The sequence below is a fragment of the Oncorhynchus mykiss genome, chromosome 21, assembly GCF_013265735.2.
Source record: "Oncorhynchus mykiss isolate Arlee chromosome 21, USDA_OmykA_1.1, whole genome shotgun sequence".
Classification (NCBI taxonomy): domain Eukaryota; kingdom Metazoa; phylum Chordata; class Actinopteri; order Salmoniformes; family Salmonidae; genus Oncorhynchus; species Oncorhynchus mykiss.
In genome coordinates this window covers 26,512,890-26,535,698 of record NC_048585.1, presented here as the reverse complement: position 1 = coordinate 26,535,698, position 22,809 = coordinate 26,512,890, and the positions used below count along the sequence as shown (strand labels likewise).

Genomic DNA, 22,809 nt, shown 5'->3' with positions numbered 1-22,809 from the left:
CAGATAGCGTTTGAACACGTCGTAAGCCATGGCAAAAAAAAAAATGTATTACAGGAAATTGGCTGTAAAACTGTGAAAGAAATGCTCCGCCTCATGGCATAATGTATAGGATAGCATGAATTTAGCTTTAAAAATGCAAACGTTTTCCTCTGCACCATGACAAAATGTATAGAATTGTAGGAAGTTAGCTGGGGGCCTTGCATTGAAACTGGATCATCAAACACTACTCTACTGTCAGATCAGGAAACACATGGCAGCCATCAGTGTGTGTGTGTGTGTGTGTGTGTGCGTGTGCGTGTGCGTGTGTGCGTGTGTGCGTGCGTGCGTGCGTGCGTGTGTGCGTGCTTACACTGAGTACACAAACCATTAGGTAAAACGTTCCTAATATTGAGCTTCACCCCATTTTGATGCACAAAAAATCCTTAATTAGTCGGGGCATGGACTCTACAAGGTGTCAGGGCATGGACTCTACAAGGTGTCAGGGCATGGACTCTACAAGGTGTCAGGGCATGGACTCTACAAGGTGTCAGGGCATGGACTCTACAAGGTGTCAGGGCATGGACTCTACAAGGTGTCAGGGCATGGACTCTACAAGGTGTCAGGGCATGGACTCTACAAGGTGTCAGGGCATGGACTCTACAAGGTGTCAGGGCATGGAGTCTACAAGGTGTCGAAAGCATTCCACAGAGATGCTGGCCCAAGTTGACACCAATGCATTCCACAGTTGTGTCAAGTTTGCTGGATGTTGTTGTGTGGAAGACCATTCTTGATACACACAAGAAACTGTTGAGCATGAAATACCCAGCAGCATTGTCGTTCTTGACACACTCAAACCGGTTTGCCTGGAACCTACTACATACCTAGTTCAAAGACACTTAAATATTTTGTCTTGCCCATTCACCCTCTGAATGGCACACATACACAATCCATGTCTCAAGGCTTAAAAATCCTTATTTAACCTGTCTCCTCCCCTTCATCTACACTGATAGAAGGGGATTTAACAAGTGACACAATAAGGGATCATAGCTTTCACTTGGAATCAACTGGTCAGTAAATGTCATGGAAAGAGCAGATGTTCTTAATGTTTTGTACACTCAGTGTATGTGAGTGCATATGTGCATGTGTATGTGTGTGTGTGTGAGAGAGAGAGAGAGAGAGAGAGAGAGAGAGAGAGAGAGTGTGTGTATGTGTTTGAGTGTATGTGTTTGAGTGTGTGTGTGTGTGCGTGTATCCATGCATGCTTGCATACAGTATGTGTGTAAGTGTGTGCGTGCGTGAATGACAGAGCGTGCCTTAAACTCCATTCACAAGCACATCTTAGAAGACCCAGAACAGTCATTCACGAAAAAAACCTCACCAAAGAACACATCCCAGGGCCCACAGCGTGAGACAGGCAAACATGAGCCAAAAATAGATGGAGAGAGTGACAGGTAGAAACCCTATCTTAGCCCATAGAATGAACAGCCAGCCATTTTAGCTGCTTCAAAAGGAACTACATCTAATTGATCAAGGATGTGGGTATTACAACCATATCATTTGAACTCCCCAGTGTGTGTGTAATGTCCCAGTATCACTCAGACACATGTTCATCCCTGGTATGATAAGGGAGAAAGACTCAAGCTGTTCTCCTCATTCTCACTTCTGATCTGTCCCAGGTAAAGAGGTGTCTGGAGTGGCAGTGGCCTTATGACCCATAAGGGAAGAAGTTCATGAATGGCAGAGGGAGTTTTCAAAGGGTTAATTATTCATTTTTTCCGCCACGCTGAGGGCCAAACATCTGGGCACTACACAGCTGGGCCCTCCCCCACACCCTGCTATCACTCCTCTTGCCTCACCTCACCCTCACTCCCTTCCCCCAGCCTTCCCTTGCCTTGAACCGTCATCAGCGCCTTCGGCGGGGTGCCAGATTCCTTAAAATCCCCAATTTGTGTCGAGGCTGGGAAATATCCTAAACATGTTATCAATCATTTCCCCCCTCCATCTTGTTATTTCCCCTGCTCTGACCTCACAGCACCCTAATGGAACCTACCCTGTTCTGTGGGAGGTGAGGAGAGAGGCCTGCGCCTGGATAAACAAAATGTCCAATCTGGCAACGCCATAGGGACCAGGAGGAGAGTGAAGATGAATAAGGGCTTAGATCAGGCAACACCTTGGGGTGCAAAGGGAAGTAGAGTTAGGGTCAGACCTAGCAACCCTGTAGGGAGCAGAGGGAAGTAGAGTCAGGGTCAGACCTAGCAACCCTGTAGGGAGCAGAGGGAAGTAGAGTTAGGGTCAGACCTAGCAACCCTGTAGGGAGCAGACTTGGGTGAAATGGATTAAGGGGTCAGATTGTTGGGCTGCTAGCAGCAGTTGTGCCTGACACCAACTGCCCCAGAATGCACTAGCCGATTTCTCAGGGTGCTAAGAAGTGTGTGCATAGACTACAACAGGTTGTTTATTTAGCATGGAGGGCACTCCACATACGCTAGGTTACATTATACTGTGTGTAATGCTGGGCTATTTTATCAGCATGACAGACATTGACAGGGGACCTTAATGGTGACGTCACTGAAACAGGGCACAATGGAACCTTTCAATGGAACTCTACCTCTCTGTTTTTCTGTCTCTCTCACTTTGACCAATCAGGTTATAGAAGCGACTGCTCTCTGTTCTGACACTCCAGGTGTGAGTGACTCAGTCTACGCAGACACACACAGACACGCACAAACCCCACACACACACACGAGCACACACAAACACACACAAGCATACACAAACACACACACACACACACATTTAGATAACCTACCTTTGCCAGGCACAACAGCACTGGATGTCAGGTGGCTCCTGGGTATGTTGAAGGGAGAGGTCAGATCCAAACCCAACCCGTACTCCATTCTCAACTCCAGAGTTCCCCCCCCCCCCCCTCTCTCTTTCTCATCCGTTATTCTTCCCTCCATACTATATCCCCCACTGTGTAATCCTGCGGTCCAGATGGCTTAATCCTGATAACCTGTTTCCACTCGCAACGATTAGGTCATCACATCTGTCTTAAACATAGAAATTGTGGAAATGTGGTTTGGAAACGTTTTGTTGCTATGGACACGGACCGTTATCTATGTTTATGGTGCCAAGTCTATGTGGACAGAGTAACAAACAAAGTGATGTACTGGAAACTCATATACCCAAACATCCTCACAGGAAGCAGGCGGTTGTGTCACTGCCTGACATTTAACATTACCATCATCAGGACCCCTTGGATTAATCCCGCTCGTCATCAGTGAAAAAACTTTGTTGCTAGTCATAATAAACATGTATTGACACGGGTTCAAAATATCTCATCCCAAACAACCTTGTGATTTTGGCTCTCTTGGCTGGACTCAGAGGAATGTCTACTGTCTGGTAGGTCTGTCTGTTAGAAACGTCAGTCTCTGGACTAACACATTATGTTTAACCAGTCTCTCTCCCTGTCCATCTCTTCACTCTTCCACTCACCCTATCCCCTGTTTCCACTCTTCTCTACCTGTCAATCTCTTCACTCTTCCACTCACCCTATCACCTGTTTCCACTCTTCTCTACCTGTCCATCTCCTCACTCTTCCAGTCACCCTATCCCCTGTTTCCACTCTTCTCTTCCTGTCCATATCTCTATGTCTCCTCTCTACTTTATCTTTCACTCTGCTCCTAATCTCTCCCTCTCTCTCTCCAGTGGAAACTGCTCTATGGTCCTCGTTTGACCCTGGCTGTGGTGCTGTGCTAAAACTTTTACGAGCAGTGCCTTTTGGAACATTTAACTTGTGGACGGACTTCTTCCTCTCACTATGCTCCTCCTCACGCTTCACGCAGACCACTGAGATGGAGAGAGGAGAGAGAGAGAAAGAGAAAGAGAAAGAGAGAGAGAGAGCGAGAGAGCGAGAGAGCGAGAGAGAGAGAGAGAGAGAGAGAGAGAGAGAGAGAGAGAGAGAGAGAGAGAGAGCAGGCAAACTGACCATCTGTGCCACTGAGAATGAAGAGGAGACAATGGATGAATTCTACTTAAGTGATGCCCGAGAAGCTGGTGTTTGAAGGATTTTGGCACGGGTGCTGTTAGGCCTCGGTCTCGGACCTAACAACAATGGCTTCGAGGGCATTATCCCTTTTATACAATGAGATTCCAACATATTCAAATAATGATTGACATATTTGAATTAAAAACATTATTTTGATTAATTTATTCACACTACTGTATTTAACCCTCCACGAGATATAGTCCAGACACAAATCAAGGGTTGATACCCAAGCAGGCTGGTCGTTCGTTCAATCGGTCCGGTTGCTAGAGACGTGGCCCAACCGGAATAACAGCAAAGTAGCTGCATTTGAGTTTGTTTAAGCTGTTTTCTAATGATTGTTTTTTTTATACATCCATAAAAATGAGCTAATGATGTGCGATTTCGCCTGGCATAGAACATTTTCTCTCTGTTCAGAAGAAACTGAAGCTGGAATGACAGCAAACTAGCTGCATTTAATGTTTTTCTACAAACATTTCTTTGTGTGTATGCCAGTCTGTCTGTCTCGTTCAGACTACCGACACGTTCATTACCATAGGACAGATGGAGAATGAATTTCAACGGCAAGGTTATTGCTAATCTCCGCTGTTGAAAACTAAATGTTAGTCTAAAAGAAATGGGAGATAATTTCTAGATGCTTTTTTACAGGGAAGATCTAGTTTATAAATTGCCTGGCTGAGATGCGAGACAGTGGATTGCGCAGTCAGTTGGAACAGAGTAAATGGGCATTTTAACGTCAAAGATTTAGCCGGTGGTAACTTGTGGAATAGACACCAGCTGGACTGCGGTTTTAGCCAATGAGCATCCGGTATTAGACACATTCGTTTTATAATCTCACATACCTGTACTTCTGCTCAGGTTCATTGAATCCAAAGATGAAATACAGAGCATATCCTCAGCCTCCTCGGATAACCAGTGGAAATAGACAGTACATCAATGCAAAATTCACAGCTGGATTAGATACATGGAAATATATATTGTTTTAGACAGAATACTATATAACAGAGCAACATGATTATTACACCAATATCATTTCAGGGGTTCTCTGTGTGAGACTGATGTTGTCATTTGATTTGATGTGCTTCCACCCCATTTATAGATCTTACATATAGCCCATTCAATTCCCTCTACCCAGACTGCAACACTAAACACATGGCCCTCTAACAATAAGGCGACATATTCAACTGGCTGTTGAAAAGCTGGACCTTTTCCTAAGTCCTCTGTATCTAAATGCTGTACACGACACAAGAGAAATGGCTGGAAGTCTGTGGGGGGAGAAACCATATCAATCCAACATAAATGACTTCCTTTATAAAGAAAGATATTAACAGGGGGTGAGGTGTTTTGGGGGGAGGTGGTGGTGGGGCTGGTGGAGGTGGTGGTGCAATCAGAGTTATTCTCCTCTCTTGGCTAGCCAGAGTTGCTTATCCTTGGTGGCTGCTAGAGAGGTAGGGGGTGTGGGATGTAGGGTAGGGGGTGATTGGGGGGGGGGGGGGGGGTTCTGGCCCTGCTCGGACATTCTTCTGAGCTGACTGCCTCTGACACATGCTAACAATTAGAGATACTGTTGTCGGGCGAGAGAGAGAGAGAGAGGGTGAGGAAGACAGGGAGAGAGGAAGAGAGTGAGAGAGCGAGAGAGAGAGAGAAAGAGAGAGAGAGAGAGAGCGGCTGAGATGAAGAGAGAGAGAGGAGAGACAAAAAGAAAGATGAGGAGAGAGAGTGGTCTCACTCATTTCCCTCAGCTCCAGTAAAGTAAGATAGCAGGGAAGGATCTGCAAGGATCTACAACAGTTAATACTTCTACTACCCCATAGGGTCTACTACCACAGAGCCTGAACACTGTCTAACACCAGGAGACCAGGAGGTAACTTGGAACCTCTCAGAGTGTTGGGGTAACATTGGGGGTAAGGTTACATTTTTATCACACACACCAGAGACTTGCTGAAGGAGTGAGACCATCAACATAAGAACCAGTCACCACCACCACCCTCTCTCTCGCCCTCTCCATACTGCTCTCTCGCTCCCTCTATCATCCAGCTTCTATCCCCCTCTCTTTCTACCCCATCCTCTCCCTGCACTCTCTCCCGCTCTCGTTTTCTCTCGCTCTCTCTCCATACTGCTCTCTCCCTTGCTCTCTCTCCATACTGCTCTCTCCCTTGCTCTCTCTCCATACTGCTCTCTCCCTTGCTCTCTCTCCATACTGCCCTCTCCCTTGCTCTCTCTCCATACTGCTCTCTCCCTTGCTCTCTCTCCATACTGCTCTCTCCCTTGCTCTCTCTCCCTTGCTCTCTCTCCATACTGCCCTCTCTCTTTCTCTCTCTCCATACTTCCCTCTCCCTTGCTCTCTCTCCATACTGCCCTCTCCCTTGTTCTCTCTCCATACTGCCCTCTCCCTCGTTCTCTCTCCATACTGCTTTCTCCCTTGCTCTCTCTCCATACTGCCCTCCCCCTCGTTCTCTCTCCATACTGCTCTCTCCCTCGTTCTCTCTCCATACTGCTCTCTCCCTCGTTCTCTCTCCATACTGCCCTCCCCCTCGTTCTCTCTCCATACTGCCCTCTCCCTCGTTCTCTCTCCATACTGCCCTCTCCCTCGTTCTCTCCATACTGCCTTTTACCTTGCTTTCTCTCCATACTGCTCTCTTCCCCTTTTCTCTCTCTGTCATTGCTCCCCACCACATTGCACAGTCATGTCAGAGACCCATTACAGAACCACAGTATTTAGCCTTGGATAGTGATACAGGAAACACATACACACATACACACAGCTACTACTGGAGATACCACAACTTTCCCCCCTGTTAAATTCCCAACTACAATGTGAACCCACAATGGGGTCAATCATACCGCAGTCAAATAAAACGACCAACCAATCAGAGGGCCCCGCTCAACTTCTCTTTTTCTCTCATCAGGACTGAGTCAGAGAGAGGGGATGGAGAGAGAGACATAGAGAGAGAGAGAGGGAGAGAGAGTGAGATAGAGAGAGAGAGAGAATGAGAAAAAGAGAGAGAAAAAAAGAGAAAAAGAGAGAGTGAGAGAGAGAGAGATAGAGAGAGAGAGAAAGAGAGAGAGCGAGAGAGAGAGAGATGTACTCATTCATCAAAGAGCAGAGTAAGTTCTAACTTTATGAGTAAGCGGAGGTCCATCTAATGTCATAAGGATGGTCTGTTTGAGTCATAATGTCATAAGGATGGTCTGTTTGAGTCATAATGTCATAACGGATGGTCTGTTTGAGTCATATTGTCATAACGGATGGTCTGTTTGAGTCATAATGTCATAACGGATGGTCTGTTTGAGTCATAATGTCATAACGGATGGTCTGTTTGAGTCATAATGTCATAAGGATGGTCTGTTTGAGTCATAATGTCATAACGGATGGTCTGTTTGAGTCATAATGTCATAAGGATGGTCTGTTTGAGTCATAATGTCATAACGGATGGTCTGTTTGAGTCATAATGTCATAACGGATGGTCTGTTTGAGTCATAATGTCATAACGGATGGTCTGTTTGAGTCATAATGTCATAACGGATGGTCTGTTTGAGTCATAATGTCATAACGGATGGTCTGTTTGAGTCATAATGTCATAACGGATGGTCTGTTTGAGTCATAATGTCATAACGGATGGTCTGTTTGAGTCATAATGTCATAACAGATGGTCTGTTTGAGTCATAATGTCATAACGGATGGTCTGTTTGAGTCATAATGTCATAACGGATGGTCTGTTTGAGTCATAATGTCATAACGGATGGTCTGTTTGAGTCATAATGTCATAACGGATGGTCTGTTTGAGTCATAATGTCATAACGGATGGTCTGTTTGAGTCATAATGTCATAACGGATGGTCTGTTTGAGTCATAATGTCATAACGGATGGTCTGTTTGAGTCATAATGTCATAACGGATGGTCTGTTTGAGTCATAATGTCATATACTACTGTGTCTTAGTGCCGGGTAAAGGGATACGCAACTCTTCAGGACCCCCACCTAAAACCCCCCTCAGCGCCAGAGGTCTCTGTCACCTTTTCCTCGCCCCGTCATACCCTCGTAATTTCCCTCTCCTCTCTCCAAAACCTCTCTCCTAACCCCTCTCATTCTCCCCACTTCTCTGCCTCCTCTCTTTTAACCAACCCCTCTTTCACAGTCCTCTCCCCCGCCCCCTCTCCCCATGCCACTCTGGGGCTGTATGTGTGTCTATTTTAGGCGCCTGTTAGTGGAGGAAGCCCAGAGCCCCAGAGCCCAGCTGTCTGCTCATCAATCAGCTGCCCCCTTCCCCAAATGAGTGAAGCTGACCTGGGCCAGGCTGGCCCCTCACTGCCCCTCCAGACTACCAGACAACCAGAGAGCCGGAAGGCCAAACCACCAGAACCAGGGGGGGAGGGGGATATCAGTCTGAATTTCCTGTGGCAGTAACCTTTCCCGTACTTACTTGACATCCAACTCTCCATGTCACACACTCTGTGACACACACTGATTTCCAAATCTCCAAGTCACACACCCTCTAGACTTCCTTCCCTGCCTGCTGGCATCCATGAGTGTGTGTGTATCATGTGTGTGAAGGAATAAGACAGAGTGAATGAGTGTGTGAGTGTGTGTGTTCTCCAGCTCTTCTGTTACCCAACACTCCCCTCCACCCCCCACTGAGAGAGAGAGAGCCATGGCAGGTGCCCTTCTGAAAGGATCACTCTTTTCACCAATGTCACTCAGCCACCCTGGTCCGACCCTTCCCAATGACTCTGTCTGCTTGTTGACCCATTTCCACTTTATCACACTGCATCCTGGGTATCCCTAACAGATATTGGACCCGATAACCCCTCAAAGCTGACCCAATTTCAGTTTGTCCTGAGGATGAATCAACAACATTGTAGTTACTCCACAATACTAACATAAATGACAGAGTGAAAAGAATAAAGCCTTTACAGAATACAAATATTCCAAAATATGCATCCTGTTTGCAATAAGGCGCTAAAGTAATACTGCAAAAAAATTTGGCTAAGAAATGTACTTTTTGTACTGAATACAAAGCGTTATGTTTGGGGCAAATCCAACACAACACATAACTGAGTACCACTCTTCAAGCATGGTGGCGGATGCATCATGTTATGGGTATGCTTGTCATCGGCAAGGACTAGGGAGTTTTTTAGGCTAAAAAGCATTGGAATAGAGCTAAGCACAGGCAAAATCTGAGAGGAAAACCTGGTTCAGTCTGCTTTTCAACAGACAGTGGAAGACATAGTCACCTTTCAGCTGGAAAATAACCTAAAATATAAGGCCAAATATACACTGGAGTTTCTTACCAAGATGACATTAAATGTTCCTGAGTGGCCTAGTTATAGTACTGACTTAAATCGCCTTGAAAATCTATGACAATACTTGAAAATAGCTGTCTAGCAATGATCAACAACCAACTTGACAGAGCTTGAATAATGTTTTTGAGAATAATGGGCAAATATTGTACAATCCAGGTATGCTAATCTCTTAGAGACTTACACAAAAACAGTCACAGCTGTAGTCTCTGCTAAAGGTGATTCTAACATCTATTGACTTAGGGGGAAGAATACGTATCTATTAAATGACTGTTTTATTTTTCATAAATACAATTAAATATCATAGAGTTTGGTCAAAGAGGAAGAAGAAATCGATTATATTTTATTTCATTCATGACCCAGAGGAAGGCACAGTGATGCCGAAACGTTGGTAAATACCCATTCAATTGCTGGGCCATTACACATGGAGTGTGTGACTTTCTTTCTTTTGATAGTTTCTCATTCATGAAACATGTTACAGTAATATATCTTGTGTGGATACTTGACCCCCCCCAAAAAAAGGAAAATTAAATCAATTTGAATCCCATTTTGTAACAAATCTAAATGTTTGAAAAGTCAAGGGGTGTGAATACTTTCTGATGGCAATGTATGTGACAGAGAGTAAACAACGTGTAAGATGAAGAAAACAACAAAGGCCATAGTGGGAACTGGGGTCTGTACCACTGATGGCTGTTGCCATGCTCTTATCAAGAGTTGGCCAACACAGCCACAACACATCAGCACAACAGATGTTGACAACAAGGATGCTTTGGTGTGCCGCCTTTTCTCATGAACCTGTTTTAGATTCTGAGAATAAATGTTATAGCATTGATTAGTTTTAAGGCAGAACATGAGCCAAGGATCATTTTGGGGTGGCAGGTAGCCTAGTGGTTAGAGCGTTGGACTAGTAACCGAAAGGTTGCTAGATCGAATCCCCGAGCCGACAAGGTAAAAATCTGTTGTTCTGCCCCTGAACAAGGCAGTTAACCCACTGTTCCTAGGCCGTCATTGAAAATAACAATTTGTTCTTAACTGATTTACCTAGTTAAATTAAGGTAAAAAAAAAAAATATCCTTAGAACCACATTCTCTGAGCACAAGGTGCATTCATAAATCACTGTTATAAGGTTCAGCAACAGAGGGGCCAGTCTTAACAATACACTACTGTCTGTCCTGCTGGCTGCTGCATCATCATCATCATCATAATCATATGCCACCAGGGGTCTTTCCATAGTCCCCAAATCCAGAACGAATTCAAGAAAGCGTACAGTATTATATAGAGCCCTTATTGCATGGAACTTCCTTCCATCTCATATTGCTCCAATAAACAGCAGACCTGGTTTCAAAAAACAGATAAAGCAACACCTTGCGGCACAACGCCTCTCCCCTATTTGACCTAGATAGTTTGTTTGTATGCATTGATATGTAGGCTACGTGTGACTTTTATGTATGTAGTTCTGTCCATGAACTGTTCTTGTCTATCGACGTTCTGTATTATGTCATGCTTCATGTTTCATGTTTTGTGTGGACCCCAGGAAGAGTAGCTGCTGCTTTTGCAACAGGTAAAGGTGATCCTAATAAAAAATAAACAAATAAATCATCAGAATCCACATTAGAACCAGTTAGGGACATCAGTCTGAGCCCCTGCCTCTCTGATGTTGTTATTGGTTCTCCAAGAACATATCCTACATCCTGGAGCCTCTGGTTCTAAAACATTGCATTACAAAACATTAAGAGCACCTGCTCTTTCCATGACATAGACTGACCAGATGAATGCAGGAGAAAGCTATGATCCCTTACTCATGACATCTGTTAAATCCACTTAAATCCACAGCGTAGATGAACGGGAGGACAGAGTTTAAAGAATGATTTTTAAGCCTTGAAACCATTGAGACGTGGATTGGGTGTGTGCCATTCAGAGGGTGAATGGGAAAGACAACATATTTATGTCTTTTGAACGGGGTACGGTGGTAAAACACTGCTGTGTTTTTCACGCTCAACAGTCTCTCGTGTGTATCAAGAATGGTCCACCACCCAAAGAACATTCAGCCAACTGTGGGAAGCATTTGAGTCAACATGGGTCAGCATCCCTGTGGAACGCTTTCGACAGTGCCTTGCGAAAGTATTCGTCCCCCTTGAACTTTGCAACCTTTTTCCACATTTCAGGCTTCAAACATAAAGATATAAAACTGTATTTTTTTGTGAAGAATCAACAACAAGTGGGACACAATCATGAAGTGGAACGACATTTATTGGATATTTCAAACTTTTTTAACAAATCAAAAACTGAAAAATTGGGCGTGCAAAATTATTCAGCCCCCTTAAGTTAATACTTTGTAGCGCCACCTTTTGCTGCGATTACAGCTCCCATTCCTCCTTGCAAAACAGCTCGAGCTCAGTGAGGTTGGATGGAGAGCATTTGTGAACAGCAGTTTTCAGTTCTTTCCACAGATTCTTGATTGGATTCAGGTCTGGACTTTGACTTGGCCATTCTAACACCTGGATATGTTTATTTTTGAACCATTCCATTGTAGATTTTGCTTTATGTTTTGGATCATTGACTTGTTGGAAGACAAATCTCCGTCCCAGTCTCAGGTCTTTTGCAGACTCCATCAGGTTTTCTTCCAGAATGGTCCTGTATTTGGCTCCATCCATCTTCCCATCAATTTTAACCATCTTCCCTGTCCCTGCTGAAGAAAAGCAGGCCCAAACCATGATGCTGCCACCACCATGTTTGACAGTGGGGATGGTGTGTTCAGCTGTGTTGTTTTTACGCCAAACATAACGTTTTGCATTGTTGCCAAAAAGTTCAATTTTGGTTTCATCTGACCAGAGCACCTTCTTCCACATGTTTGGTGTGTCTCCCAGGTGGCTTGTGGCAAACTTTAAACGACACTTTTTATGGATATCTTTAAGAAATGGCTTTCTTCTTGCCACTCTTCCATAAAGGCCAGATTTGTGCAATATACGACTGATTGTTGTCCTATGGACAGAGTCTCCCACCTCAGCTGTAGATCTCTGCAGTTCATCCAGAGTGATCATGGGCCTCTTGGCTGCATCTCTGATCAGTCTTCTCCTTGTATGAGCTGAAAGTTTAGAGGGACGGCCAGGTCTTGGTAGATTTGCAGTGGAGTGATACTCCTTCCATTTCAATATAATTGCTTGCACAGTGCTCCTTGGGATGTTTAAAGCTTGGGAAATCTTTTTGTATCCAAATCCGGCTTTAAACTTCTTCACAACAGTATCTCGGACCTGCCTGGTGTGTTCCTTGTTCTTCATGATGCTCTCTGCGCTTTTAACGGACCTCTGAGACTATCACAGTGTAGGTGCATTTATACGGAGACTTGATTACACACAGGTGGATTGTATTTATCATCATTAGTCATTTAGGTCAACATTGGATCAGTCAGAGATCCTCACTGAACTTCTGGAGAGAGTTTGCTGCACTGAAAGTAAAGGTCCTGAATAATTTTGCACGCCCAATTTTTCAGTTTTTGATTTGTTAAAAAAGTTTGAAATATCCAATAAATGTCGTTCCACTTCATGATTGTGTCCCACTTGTTGTTGATTCTTCACAAAAAAATACAGTTTTATATCTTTATGTTTGAAGCCTGAAATGTGGCAAAAGGTCGCAAAGTTCAAGGGGGCCGAATACTTTCGCAAGGCACTGTAGAGTTCATGCCCAGACAAAATCAGGCTGTTCTGAGGGCAAAAGGAGGGGGGATGAACTCTACAAGGTGTTGAAAGCGTTCCACAGGGATGCTGCCCCATGTTGACTCCAATGCTTCCCACAGTTGTGTCAAATTGACTGGATATCCTTTGGGAGGTTTGACCATTTTTGATACACACAAGAAACTGTTGAGCGTGAAAATCCCAGCAGCGATGCAGTTCTTGACACACTCAAACTGATGTGCCTGGCAACTACTACCATACCCTGTTCAAAGGCACTTAAATATGTTGTCTCTGCCCATTCGCCCTCTGAATGGCACACATACACAATCCATGTCTCAATTGTCTCAAGGCTTAAAAATCCTTCTTTAACCTGCCTCCTCCGCTTCATATACACTTATTGAAGTGGATTTAGCAGGTGACATCAATAAGGGATCATAGCTTACACCTGGATTCACCTGGTCAGTCTATGTCATGGAAAGAGCAGGTGTTCCTAATGTTTTGTGCACTCAGTGTATATACAAATAGCTGGATATATACAAATGATTTGTAGACTACTTGTTACTTATTCATCTTTAGTCCACATACTTGAACACATGAGATAGAGATGCCAAATCACTACATCATTCAGAAGCAACTATAAAGACATTGCCTAATCCAAATTGGAGACTATCCATTCGATGAGAACGCTCCAAATGACTCATTCAGTATTTCATTTCATGAACAACAAATGACAGCAGCCAAGTTGGTTAAACCTGAGATTGTAATGACTCTCAATTGGCAGTATCGTTTCTAATGGGACCATGCATGAGTTACACAGTAATAACACACAGGGATCCAAAGGCATGCACCGAATCCAGAATCTCTCTGTTTCCCGGATCCAGCTGAAAGCAGTCTTTGTCGGGGAGTCAGAAAGGGGACATTTCTTGTTTGGCGCATCCTGAACACATCGCGCCGTGGTCTGGTCACTCTTACGCACAGAAGTACATATCGACGACGTGCGTAATTTGCGTCAAAATGTACAGTGCATTTCAGTTATGCACTGTTTATAACGCATGCAACAATAGCTATGGAGAAGTGTATACAGTGAAAACACAACTCTGAACAATCTAATCATGGAACAATCAACAACACAACTAGGAATACGTTTTGCTCTAATAAATAAAAAGCTGCATTGCGCATTACTTTTCTATAAGATCAAAATGTGTTTAATTCATTTTGAGGAGAAATCAATCTCAGACTCATTCCCCTGACTCAAATACGCCCTTTAAACAGTAACGGCACCCCCAAAAGTGGCTATCCCAGACAGAGTGGACAAAGCATCAACTTTCAACATGTTCCGAGAAACCCAACCATTGCGCTATATCGGTCCTAAATACAAACACCACTTACCTATCGATACCAGCTTTATGTGTTCTCTCTCCAAGAATTCCAGCGCAACGGACACATTTTCCAGTTTCATTTGTCTGAAGTTAGGTCTGGCGTGGTACTTTCTGTACATTTTCTTCTGGCTCAAAACCTCCAGAAGACCGATGAGCTTGAGCCCGTCGGTCAGGTCTTTCTGTAGGTCGTTGATCCGCTTGTTGAGGCACTTGAGGTGCTCGTTGCACCACCTGGTGAAGGTGTTCTGTTGTATTTTCTTCCAGGGCGCATCCTCAGCGAGGTCCTTCTCCGTAGCCGGCATCTCTTCCTCGTCGTCCCCGTTGTCCGTACTCTTGTAGTACTGCGGCGGCTGCTGCTGCTCGTAGTACGTATTATTGCTCATCATGTTGTCGGTTTCCGTGCCCTTTTTATACCACATTCAGTGGGGCCAGTGTGTGAACGTTACGGCACGCAAGGGAGCGTGGAAAGAAAGAAAAAAACAGTTTATTGCGGGCCAGTGCCAAGCATTGGCCGCGAAAAAAGTTGTAAAACTAGGAAAAATAAGTAAACGAGATTTTCGTTTGTACTTGTGATGGGAGTGGAGTTTGTCAAACCAAGCAGTCTGTCAATGGGATTAATTAAATAATCCGTTTATCGTTTCCAATGTGGACGGTCTCCTGGCTTTAAATTTATCAGAATTGTGAAAAAAGTGGTTGCTGCATCCGAATAGACACCTTGGCACGGAAGAAGAATAGACTGTAGAAAGATGAAGGCGTTGTCTGTGGACAGGACCGCTAGTAGCCCTACGAAGTCGGCGGCGGCAACCTGCTTGGTGATGTCCGTTACACTTGAGTAGCTAAATGAAGCTCTAGGCAGGACAGGTTTTTAAAAAGCTCGGCACCCCTGAAGCTCGCGTCAGGCCCCTCGACTCCCTGGAATGCCCCCGTCATGACCATATACAACTGCAGGATGGGTATTCTCTAATCAGACGAAGATAGCGAGATGCAACACCATTGGGTAACATAAGAGAAGGGGGTCAACGATTGGCCCTGGGGCGCCATAACAGTTGTGACACTTCTCCTTATTTTTAGGCTCTCTAAAATTGGGCGAGGGGGACGGAGCTTTGAGGTTGTTGTAAAAGTGAACGGTGACCAGGGCCTACTGGGCCTTTAATAACAATTGGACTATGAAGGGAAAAATGATGCCAGCATCTTCAACAGATCCAACCTTTACCAGCCAGGGTTATTCTTGCTGTCACTCATATGTCCACTGACGCAGAATTGTGTTTATAAACATATATATTTGTCAACATAATAAATAAACTCACATGACAAGCTAACTTATTAATGCGATAACATCAAACCTTTTGACGCTTAATTAACAAGAGGAAGATCTCTTGTTCTTTTTTTCTCTCACTCTTTCGCTCTCTCACTCACTTGCTCTTTCTCTCGCTCGCGCGCACGCTCGCTCGCACGCACACACACACAACCAAATGGGGTAAAGTTAAAACAGTGTTTGATTGCATGTCTGGTGTTGTCCGCCCCATGGCTGACTCTGTGGTGAGCTATGTAAATGTTATGCGGCCTGAGTCTTTTCCTGGAAGTGACACTGGTAGCTATGTGGTCACGGTTGACCTCTGACCCATGATGTAGGGTCCATACATACGTAAGACAAAGAGTAAGAGGTTAGAGAGGGTCTTTCATCCTGAATTAATTAAGCCAAATGAAAGTTACTCCTGAGGTGGTGACCTGTGGCACCCTCTATAACCACTGAGCTTATTATTATTTGACTCTGCTGGTCATCTATGAGTGTTTGAACATCTTGAAGAACAGTCTGGGGTTAAGTATTCTAGCCACCCCTCAGAGCCTGGTTCCTCTCTAGGTTTCTTCGTAGGTTCCTACCTTTCTAGGGAGATTTTGCTAGCCAGTGTGCTTCAACGTCTGTATTGCTTGCTCTCTGGGGTTTTAGGCTGGGTTTCTGTACAAGCACTTTGTGACAGCTGCTGATGTAAAAAGGGCTTTATAAATACATTTGATTGATTGATTGATTGATTAAGCAATTAACATCCCATCATTCTTAGGGTCATGTATAAAAAAAATCCCAGTTGCCCATTATTTTGGCTACAATGGCTGGAAGAATAGATCTCAGTGACTTTGAAAGAGGGGTCTTAAAGAAGCATGGGTTTAAAGTGTGTGTGTGTGTGTGTGTGTGTGTGTGTGTGTGTGTGTGTGTGTGTGTGTCATAGTCACCAGATCTCATTCCAATGGAACAGTTATTGGAGAGAATCTGGAGCGGTGCCTGAGAGAGCAGTTTCCACCACCATCAACAAAACACCAGATTATGGAATTTCTCGTGGAAGAAGGGTATTGCATACTGCCAATAGAGTTTCAGACACTTGTAGAATCGATGCCAAGGCGCATTGAAGATGTTCTGGTGCCTTGTGGTAGCCCAAAGCCCTATGAAGATGCTTTATGTTGATGTTTCCTTTATTTTGGCAGTTACCTGGCAGTTACCACACACAGACACTCAAGAGTTAAATAACAGGTAAGGCCTTTATAAAAAAAAATACCAAAAATACTCAAACTCATTCCAAAACACGGCAAATGTGAAAAACAAAAACTTGCATCACATTTCATGAATCAAAAAGTCTGTCATTTTAGTGCCTTGTGCGCACAATGCTGTGGGTGGGGTGCTCAGCTCTGCTACTCTTGGAGTCTGGGTTGGCCTGAGGGTCCTCCCCACCCTCCCTGCTCCTCTTACGGGACTTGGACAGCTGGGAGAAGAGGTCCTGCTGGTTCTCTCTGGAGCTCTTCATGCTGCACTAGCAGTAAGTCATGGCTCTGGTGACTGTTTCTCTCGTCAGAGAAGCCAAGCCACATCACCTCTCTCCCCCTATGCCTCTCACCATGGCTGGGCCTGGAGTATCAGTAGAGGCTAGGGTGACTCTCCCTTCTCCAGCTCTGGCTGTGGCCAGGTTGGCTGTGGCCAGGTTGGCTGGAGGCAGCAAGAGGGACACTGCACTTCTGAAGGGACTCCATGTTAGGCTCCCACACATCCAGCACCAGGTAAGACTGGATGTCCTTCAGCTCTAAGCAGTCTTTGATAGGCTGGGCCCTTGGTGCAGACACTTCAGACACCCAGAATGTCTTCTTCACAATGTGGACAACTGAGGGCAGCCATCCTGACCAAAGTGGAATTTTCAAAGGAAGACAGATTTGTAAGTCAAGTGTTGAACAGGAGACAAAGCCACATGTATTTTTCCGTTATTGAATTACCTTACATTTATGCATGAGTTATTTTACAGACAAATTTGACTTTTGAACATTTAAAAAGCCTTAGCTTTCTTGCCCAGTTTGGTGATTATAGCTAGAGAAGAAGAGGATTTGTCAGGAGTCATTGTAACACACATTGTCAAAATTCTAGAATATCACAGGAATTAATTTATGATGTCATCACTGGATCTTCCCATGTAAATCTTGTTTTGGCAACCGATAAATTAGCAGAACTAGAATGGTTGCATCAGAGGTCTAGAGTAACAATGAATGTGATGAGTATGATTCTTTATCCAACATTCCACCTTGATATGACACCTCTTGATTATCAGTCAGATCTTCAGTATTTACAAAAACAAAATACACAAGTTAGACATGTATCTGGCAGCACACAGGTTACTTGCAACTTTTTGTGCTTTCCAATAGTATAATTTCATCATAATTATGAGTGCCACAACTCTGAATGCCAATGGGCAGCGTTGCCTACTGGGACCGGGATGCTCTGTATGATTCAGAAATGCAGTTGTAATGGTCAGTGTTGACTCCTTTACCCTCAATAAGGAGAGTTAGCTTAAACAGTGGGGGACACAGAAAGGGAACACACACACACTCAGAGGCAGTAGGCCCAGAATATCTACATCTCTCCCCCTCTTGTGTGGGTGATCTCACACCTCAGTCAGCAGGAGAGAGCATCAACATGTAATTGAGCTCTCAAACACAGTGTCTGAGACTCACTGGACTCACGTCTTCCATAATGTTGCTTTCTGAGGGGAAGGAAATGCCTGAAAACACCTGAAATGTCTACATGAACTAGCAACTGCCCGAGCACTGCTTAAAGTGCCTTCAGAATGTATTCACACTCCTTGACTTTTTCCACAATTTGTTGTGTTACAAAGTGGGATATAATGGATTTAACTGTATTTTTTTGGTCAACAATCTACCACTCAGGTACATTAACTGCCTTCTTGGTAAGCAACTCCAGTGTAGATTTGGCCTTTTGTTTTAGGTTACTGTGGCGACAGGTGGTTAGAGCATTGGGCCGGTAACCGAAAATTTGCTAGATCAAATCCCAGAGCTGACAAGGTAAAAATCTGTCATTCTGCCCCTGAACAAGGCAGATAACCAACTGTTTCTAAGCCACAATTGAAAATAATAATTTGTTCTTAATTGACTTGCCTAGTAAAATCGAGGTAAAACATTTTTTTTTAAATGGCCTTTAAATCTCCCATCATTTGTTTTGGCACTGTCCATATCTAGCTTGTTTTTGGTCGCAGGTTCAGGAATGGCTGAAGAATTGCAACATTTCCCGTTAACTTTGCATTTAGCACCACTGGGTGATCTGAAAGGTCATAATCAATTGAGCAATAATATAATAATACTCCTAGCAAAAAAATGTTTGTCTTTAATTTACAATCTGCCGAAGCTATGATAATAGAAACGTTCAGAACTTTTGTGAAACATCACAGCACAGTTGAAAAAAAGATATAGCAAATAGAAATCCCAAAATGGATGGTGTTCATAGATAAATGGGAGGGGTTGAGGGTAGCTGAAGGATGGGACTAAAGACAAACTAAATATAACTAATGTAAAATATACCGTGTCCATAGAATGTATGTAGTATGTATAAGCTGGAAGTAGAAGTCTAATTAGGGGAGTGGTGGTAGGTTTAGGGGAAATAATAAAGGACAATATATATAGAAAACAAAAATATAAACGCAACATGCAACAACTTCATATGAGGAAGTCAGTCACGCACTACAGTGTGCATCGTAACTGTATAATGACTAGAGTATAGTGAATAGCGTGTGTATAGTAGAGAATAGGGTGCGTCCATCATGTGCGGTCATGTAATGGATCTGAGTGAGAGGCTTTGACACTGAGCGCTGGAACTATATATAAAACCCCTGGAGGAGGGAGAGACAGTTAAGGACCAAGAGGGGTGTGATAGGGTTGCAGAGGGTTACGATGCAGGGAGTGTTGATCATCTTTCCTCTTTACGCTGTTCCTTTGGAACCTCCTCTCTGACCTGTCAACAGGTCAGTCACACAGCGAATAAAGATCGGACTGAACTGTCTTAAGCTTGTAGTCTGCAATTCACTTAGAAATGTATGTGGTGTATTCAATCCAACTGAGATTAGGATGTTTCTGGAATATGGCAAAATAACATTGATCAGGATTGTTCATATGAGACGGCATGTTCATGAGCATTCTTTTACAGTAACATTGCTTTCAGACCAGTTGAGTTCACACACATAAGCTCAGAAAAAAAAAGAATCTGCCCTTTTCCAGGACCCAGTCTTTCAAAGATAATTAGTAAAAATCCAAATAACTTCACAGAGCTTCAATGTAAAGGGTCTAAACAAGGTTTCCCATGCGTGTTCAATGAACCATAAACGATTAATGAACATGCACCTGTGGAACGGTCGTTAAGACATTAACAGCTTACAGACGGTAGGCAATTAAGGTCACAGTTATGAAAACTTAGGACACTAAAGAGGCCTTTCTACTGACTCTGAAAAACACCAAAAGAAAGAAGCCCAGGGTTCCTGCTCATCTGCGTGAATGTGCCTTAGGCATGCTGCAAGGAGGCATGAGGACTGCAGATGTGGCCAGGGCAATAAATTGCATTGTCCATACTGTGAGATGCCTAAGACAGCGCTACAGTGAGACAGAATGGACAACTGATCATCCTGTCAGTGGCAGACCACGTGTAACACCTGCACAGGATCAGTACATCCGAACATCAAACCTGCGGGACAGGTACAGGATGGCAACAACAGCTGCTCGAGGTACACCACGAGCAGCACAATCCCTCCATCAGTGCTCAGACTGTCCGCAATAGGCTGAGAGAGGCTGGACTGAGGGCTTCTCGGCCTGTTGTAAGGCAGGTCCTCACCAGACATCACCGGCAACAACGTCGCCTATGGGCACAAACCCACCGTCACTGGACCAGACAGGATTGGCAAAAAGTGCTCTTCAACTGACGAGTCATGGTTTTACATCACCAGGGGTGATGGTCGGATTCGCGTTTATCGTTTTAAGGAATGAGCGTTACACCGAGTCCTGTACTCTGGACCGGGATCGATTTGGAGGTGGAGGGTCCGTCACGGTCTGGGGCTGTGTGTCACATCATCATCAGACTGTGCTTGTTGTCATTGCAGGCAATCTCAATGCTGTGCATTACAGGGAAGACATCCTCCTCCCACATATGGTACCCTTCCTGCAGGCTCATCCTGACATGACCCTCCAGCATGGCAATGCCACCAGCCATACTGCTCGTTCTGTGCGTGATTTCCTGCAAGACAGGAATGTCAGTGTTCTGCCATGGCCAGCGAAGAGCCCAGATCTCAATCCCATTGAGCACGTCTGGGACCTGTTGGATCGGAGGATGAGGGCTAGAGCCATTCCCCCCAGAAATGTCTGGGAACTTGCAGGTGCCTTGGTGGAAGAGTGGAGTAACATCTCACAGCAAGAACTGGCAAATCTGTTGCAGTCCATGAGGAGGAGATGCACTGCAGTACTTAATGCAGCTGGTGGCCACACCAGATACTGACTGTTACTTTTGATTTTCACCCCCCCTTTGTTCCGTTTCTGTAAGTCACTTGTCTGTGGAACTTGTTCAGTTGTTGAATCTTGTTATGTTCATACAAATATTTACACATGTTAAGTTTGCTGAAAATAAACGCAGTTAACAGTGAGAGGGCGTTTCTTTTTTTGCTGAGTTTAGAGAGAGAGAGAGAGAGAGAATAAGGATAAACTACTTTTATTTCTCAGTTCATTTACAAAATGTACAGCCTATTTACCAAAATACTCACAATATTCTCATTAACCCATAAAAGCTCATAGAGACATTGACTGGCAAGGTGTTGTAGTAGAGACTATGGCTAAATCAGATTCAGCACCGCATAAAACAGACATTGACAGTAGCCATGTCACACAGACCCAGACAGAGAGACATACAGAATGAGCAGCAGCTTTACATGAGGTCAAAGGTCAAACTTCACATCATCACATGCAGTGAGCAGCAGCCAGTTTCTAGTTAAGAGCACAGGTTGTTTTAACATGTAGAATAGTTTCCGTAATGTGTCTCTCCCTTATTGTTTAAGCTTCCATGCTGGAATAGAAGCTGGGTAAAAAGAAAATACACAGTCAGTGGAATTTACAGTATTTGAAGCACAGCAGAGAAGATAAATACCACATAAATCTATACACACTGTAGAGACCAGACAATTGAAGAAGAAAAGTAGAATAAAGTAGAGTACAATAGAGTAGAATAGACTGTATGAAACCAAAGTGAAAATATTAATAGTGACAACCCAGTAAAGTAGTAAATCAACTAAGAGAGACGGACATAGTGAGAGAGAAAAAAAATCACAAATGATTCTGATTAGTCATGCATTAATAAGGTCAAAATGGATTGGCTGAAATTACTGTGACTACACGGGACTAGATCTACTCATCTATTGGCATGCAAGTTAATAAGTCTAACATGCAATATCTAAACATGTTACGGTCTCATACACATATACACTATTCATGCACTGGCTGTGTTCAGCCAATTCAAAAAGAAGCCTCTACTCAATCTAGAACTGCTCTCAAATCAACAAACCACGTTATTTAACTGTGCTAAATGATTTCCTATTTACAATACAATACAAATACCACATGTTGGTCCACAACTACAGATATTGTTTTTACATACACTGTAGCATGCATTTACCTACCAATGAGTTCTTATATTGTCTCTGCACTGTGGGAAAAAAGATTCTATACACAGTGTCTAATTGCCCATCATACGTTTATGATTATGAATCACGTATTGAAACTAATAGCATATACTTAAAGTCGTAATGAATTGATTCTTAGCATAAATTAGAAGCACTAATTACCTATGCATATTTATAATGCTATTACTCTACAATAGGATACTGGAATACAGAGGAATATTGGCTAAGCACGCTTTCAGTGTCTTGTCACCTACACACCCACAGAATGTTAGCTGATTAGCTCGCCTACATACATCTATGAAACCAGCCAACTAACTGTCAGTCATGACAGCACACTACAAATCCAGGCACCAGCTATAACGCTTACTGCATTCTGTACACGTTTCTCACAAACGATCCTCTCGAAAAGAAAACACTTATGGCAGATTGCTCTCTCAGTCATAGTCGTGGTGTGTTC

At 43.8% G+C, this 22,809-nt stretch overlaps 1 protein-coding gene across 10 annotated transcripts in view; it reads right to left on the bottom strand.

The window, feature by feature from the left end:
* The window catches only part of LOC110500158 (filamin-C), a 97,800-nt gene extending 82,512 nt beyond the window's left edge, over positions 1–15,288 (bottom strand). For 5 of the 10 annotated variants that reach the window (XM_036957490.1, XM_036957496.1, XM_036957491.1 and 2 more), the window contains exon 1: positions 14,384–15,287. In XM_036957490.1, coding sequence (XP_036813385.1) covers positions 14,384–14,792 — 409 coding nt within the window. In that variant the 5' untranslated portion in view covers positions 14,793–15,287. Of the gene's footprint in view, positions 1–14,383 lie in introns of all 10 variants that reach the window. The other 5 variants (XM_036957487.1, XM_036957488.1, XM_036957494.1 and 2 more) reach the window with 2 other exon arrangements.
* Between the last annotated feature and the right edge of the window lie 7,521 nt (positions 15,289–22,809).